Raw genomic sequence first — 4,116 nt, forward strand, 5'->3', positions numbered from 1 at the left:
ATTTCCATGTTGATTGGTTTTACCAAGAGATTGGTGCTTTCTTCATAGGCTTTTTTTATTTGATTTTCCAATTTTTCAACTGCTTCATCTAATTCTTATATTTCTCCCAGTCTGTGCGATCATTGGTTTGTGTCTCTTCTTCGTTTCTTGGGCCATGTCCCACTATGAATTCTTCTATGGGATTGTGGTCTTCTATTGTATCAATGCTGATTTCTTCAGTGATGTCTTTCATTACGACAATGTCCAGTACATCAGGTAGTCCATTTACTCTTGGTATGTAGGTCGGTATATCAGGTCCTATCACAACTGCATTAAGTTTTTCAGCATAAATCTTCAGTCTTCTCCCGTTGGTATTTTCCACTCTACTATTTCTTAATAATTTGCTGCATCTTCTTCTCAATCTCTTCCTCCAGATTCTGCATCATCGTGCTGAGGAGGTTTTTCGCGAACTCATCCAGTTCCTCAGTGATTCCAGAAATTCCTTTCCTGGTTTCGGCTTTTTTGACGGTTTTTGCCTTCTCCGTCATTTCGTCTGGATTCCTAGTCTCTGCTTTGGTTGCAGTTTCCTGGGGTTTCTTAACTTCCGAAGAGTTTTGGACTGGCTTCGGAGTATTTTGGGTTGGCCTCGAGCTGGTTTGGTGCGATCTTGGCGATCTCTAGGTCTTTTTCGTGACCAAGAAGCAAGAAGCATTACGTTCGTCATTCTTCCCGATAAGCTTACACTCCTTGGAGCTGTGATTACCGGAGCATTTCACCTAACTCCATGGGAATTCGCATTTGCTATGGGCATGTCCATACCGTTGACAGCGATAGCACTATCCAGGCCCTGCTGTCTTTCTCTTTGGTTCGACAACACAATTCATGTTGTACAGCCTGTTGATTCCGAAGATGCCCTTATTCTGAGTTTTCACCAGTAGTAAGGGCATTGGCTTTTAAGAAATGTACGAGGTCAACCTTATGACCTCGGCATCAACGATTCCTTGATCCTTGAGGTTCTCAAGGATCGTAGGAATATCTGCATATATCGGTAGGTATCTCACTACCGCGTAAATTTCCTTCTCCTCTTCTCGTTGGAGAGTGTAAAACTCTATTGATTTTTTGGAGGAATTCAGTCATCCTTCGGGGATCTTGGGGGGTTTGTGGGACGATCATAATTCCGTCCTTTACTGCTGTCGCTCTGCTAAAATTAATGCCGTTTCGCACTAACGCGTTAGAAATTGACGTCCATTCTGACGTTCCTCTAAGGGTAACTGGGGGGACCTTCTCTCTTTTCTCCTCCACTGGTGGCTGGGGATGTCACGACTCTCTTCTTATTGAGCTCTTCATTTGACGAAGAGCTGAATTTTCTCACTCTTTTGGAGGGTGGGGAAATTTTGTTTTTAGGGGTTTTGACCACCTCAATCTTCTGCTTTTGACACGATATAAGCGTTTTCTAACGCGTCTTCTTCCATTACGGAATGGCAGTCCGAATGGTCAGAAATTTTAAAATCTAATTTATAATTACTATACTACTCAAAGAAATTTGAAATAAAATTTTTCAAGAAAAAAAAATATCTCATGCATAAAAACGAAACGACTCACCAGAGATCTTTCCACGCGAGAAAAATCAGGAAACAGATACGAAAAATAAGCTCACCTGATGCTTTCTGCAGAACCACCGATCTAGACCTGGACTCTGGCAGATGAACACCAACTTTGAAAATTTTAACGAATTAAACTTCCGATAACACATACACGTATAGAACCTACCCAAACTTCACAGACGGAATAAAAAATTCCGTAGCTTTGCTAGTGGGCACTTTCACTTTTACTTTCACTTTAACAGCACTATGAAATACGTCTGCTCTGGTCAAGCTCCCACTCGACACTGAAATGATGCAACAACGCCTCTCAGAAAGAGGATTTGTTTTGATTCTGTTCTTGAAGATTTGGGCAAATCACAGAGCTTTGTTGGTTGCTTTATTCGTTTTTGTCATTGAAACATTTTTGTATCGGAATTGAGATTTCAGTGATCAATTCGGCAAAGTGTGAAATCAATTTCCCAAAAACTGTTGGATCAAATCGACCCAAATCTCGAAACTGTACACAGTTTTCGAATTGAGATGTACGTGTTGAATTTCAGTTTGATAGTTCTGATAGGAATTGAGATTTCAGTGGTCGATTCGACAAAGTATGATTTCAATTCACAAGGAATTGTGAGATTAATCCAAGCCAAATCTTGAAACTATACATAGTTTTCGAACTGTGACGCTTATGTTGAATTTTAGTTGGATGTTGGATCAATTCGACCCAAATCTCGAAACTGTACACAGTTTTCGAATTCAGATGCACATGTTGAATTTCAGTTCGATAATTCAGATAGGATAATAGATAATCTTCAAGTGCTATGTAGAGAACAAAATCTTCTAGGAAGATCTATTAAAGAGATGATACTTATAATACGAATGTATGTCAGTTTTTATTCGATGTTTCGCCTTTACATAATTTATCACAAAAAAAATTTGATTCTTTTTTTTCAGTCATTCGGTTATTCACATTTTATTCATACATTAGTTTTCATATTTTGACCACTTTTTTACAACCTTTTCGTTATTTTTTGACTCCACCTGAATGCTTGGTAACAATTAGCTTTTGTAGTAGCCTGATGAAGGAAATAATAAATTTCCGAAACGTCGCTGAGAGAATAAGTGTTTTAATTTCATGTTCCTTGTGCCAATATTCACCTTTAATGAAATTCTCTTGATGGTTTTACCCTTTTATATTTTCTTTCCAACCCTGATTTCTTTGGCATCTTTTGTTGCAATTTCCTGAAGTTTTGTTTAGGGCTGGCTTCGGAGAGGTTTGAGCTGGCTCCGAAGTGGTTTAAGTTGATCTAGGCGATTTCTTGATCTTTTTCGTTTAGTGGGGGCGTTCAATCCTAGAATCTCATATAGTTTTCGAATTTTCTCGATAGAAATTCAGTGCTCGATTCGACAAAGTATTAGAAATTTTTTTGTCGAATAACATTTCGCTACTTCCAGTAAAAATGCGGATTTTGATGGTCAATGAATAAAAGAATATGTTCTATTTATCATGAACTGTTCGATCAAGGAGAATCAAATTTCGAAATAACAACTTATGATGAGAATATCCAGGAACCATGACAAGAGCGACTTCGGCAAGTCTGGGAAGAATCGTTTCGGTCCGTCAAAAATGACATATCGGCCTATTTCCCATATCGCATTCGTCCGAAATACGATGCAATGATGAACCCAATAATTGGTACAAATAAAAAACTTCAAATTCCGTGAGATTACGCAGAAAACTTGCAATTTCAAGTCCTTAGCAATAATTTACGAGCCAATCGCCCGTCAAATTTCCGTCAACTTCGCTAATATAGATCCCACTATCCGAAGTAATCCAAACCAAAAGTGTTAAGGTCACACAATGTCATCATCAACCTCCGAGTCTGAAGTGCGACAGGCAACTACGCCCGCTAGTGCTGTTGGTAAGACGCTAAAAAAAGCCGAGAAAAAAACCTCGGCAAAGTCGAAACATGTCAAACCCAGCCATCCCCCAACTTCCGATATGGTTAACAGTGCCATCAAAGGATTGAAAGAAAGGAGCGGATCCTCGTTGCAAGCTATCAAGAAATACATCGGTTCGAATTACAAGGTCGATTCTGAAAAACTTGCACCGTTCATAAGAAAATATCTCAAGTCCGCTGTACAGTCCGGTTCCTTGATTCAGACCAAAGGAAAAGGAGCGTCTGGTTCTTTCAAATTGGCCGCTGGCGGATCTACAACAAACGCGTCGAAGAAAGTTGCGAAAAAATCTGTCAAGTCGGCCGATGGAGCAAATAAGAATGCATCACCTACAACGGCAGCCGACAAGAAGAACAAATCACTTGCCAGGTCTACATCTACAGCGAGTAGGTCGAAAAAGAGAGCGGCTATTGCTACAGAAAAGAAGAAGCCAAAATTAACGAAATCTCCCTCTAAAGCTAAGAAGGCAATCAAATCGCCGACGAAGAAGCCCAAAGCACCGAAACCAAAAACGGTCAAATCAGTAACGGCTCCGAAGAAAGTTACGTCTCCCAAAAAGAAAAAGTAAAACGAATCTAATTTTGGAAGGAAA

The 4,116-nt window shown here is 39.6% G+C and overlaps 1 protein-coding gene across 1 annotated transcript; it reads left to right on the forward strand.

Moving 5' to 3' along the window:
* The first annotated feature begins 3,426 nt into the window (after positions 1–3,426).
* Positions 3,427–4,116, forward strand: LOC123309037 (histone H1B-like). Its single transcript, XM_044891885.1, has one exon. It carries the CDS (start codon positions 3,427–3,429, stop codon positions 4,090–4,092), a length of 666 nt encoding a protein of 221 aa, XP_044747820.1. The 3' UTR covers positions 4,093–4,116.

This window comes from Coccinella septempunctata, chromosome 3 (assembly GCF_907165205.1).
Source record: "Coccinella septempunctata chromosome 3, icCocSept1.1, whole genome shotgun sequence".
Taxonomy (NCBI): Eukaryota; Metazoa; Arthropoda; class Insecta; order Coleoptera; family Coccinellidae; genus Coccinella; species Coccinella septempunctata.

Bases quoted from the DNA above. Each gene is read 5' to 3' on its own strand.
- LOC123309037 (XM_044891885.1), top strand. From the start codon at position 3,427: ATGTCATCATCAACCTCCGAGTCTGAAGTGCGACAGGCAACTACGCCC.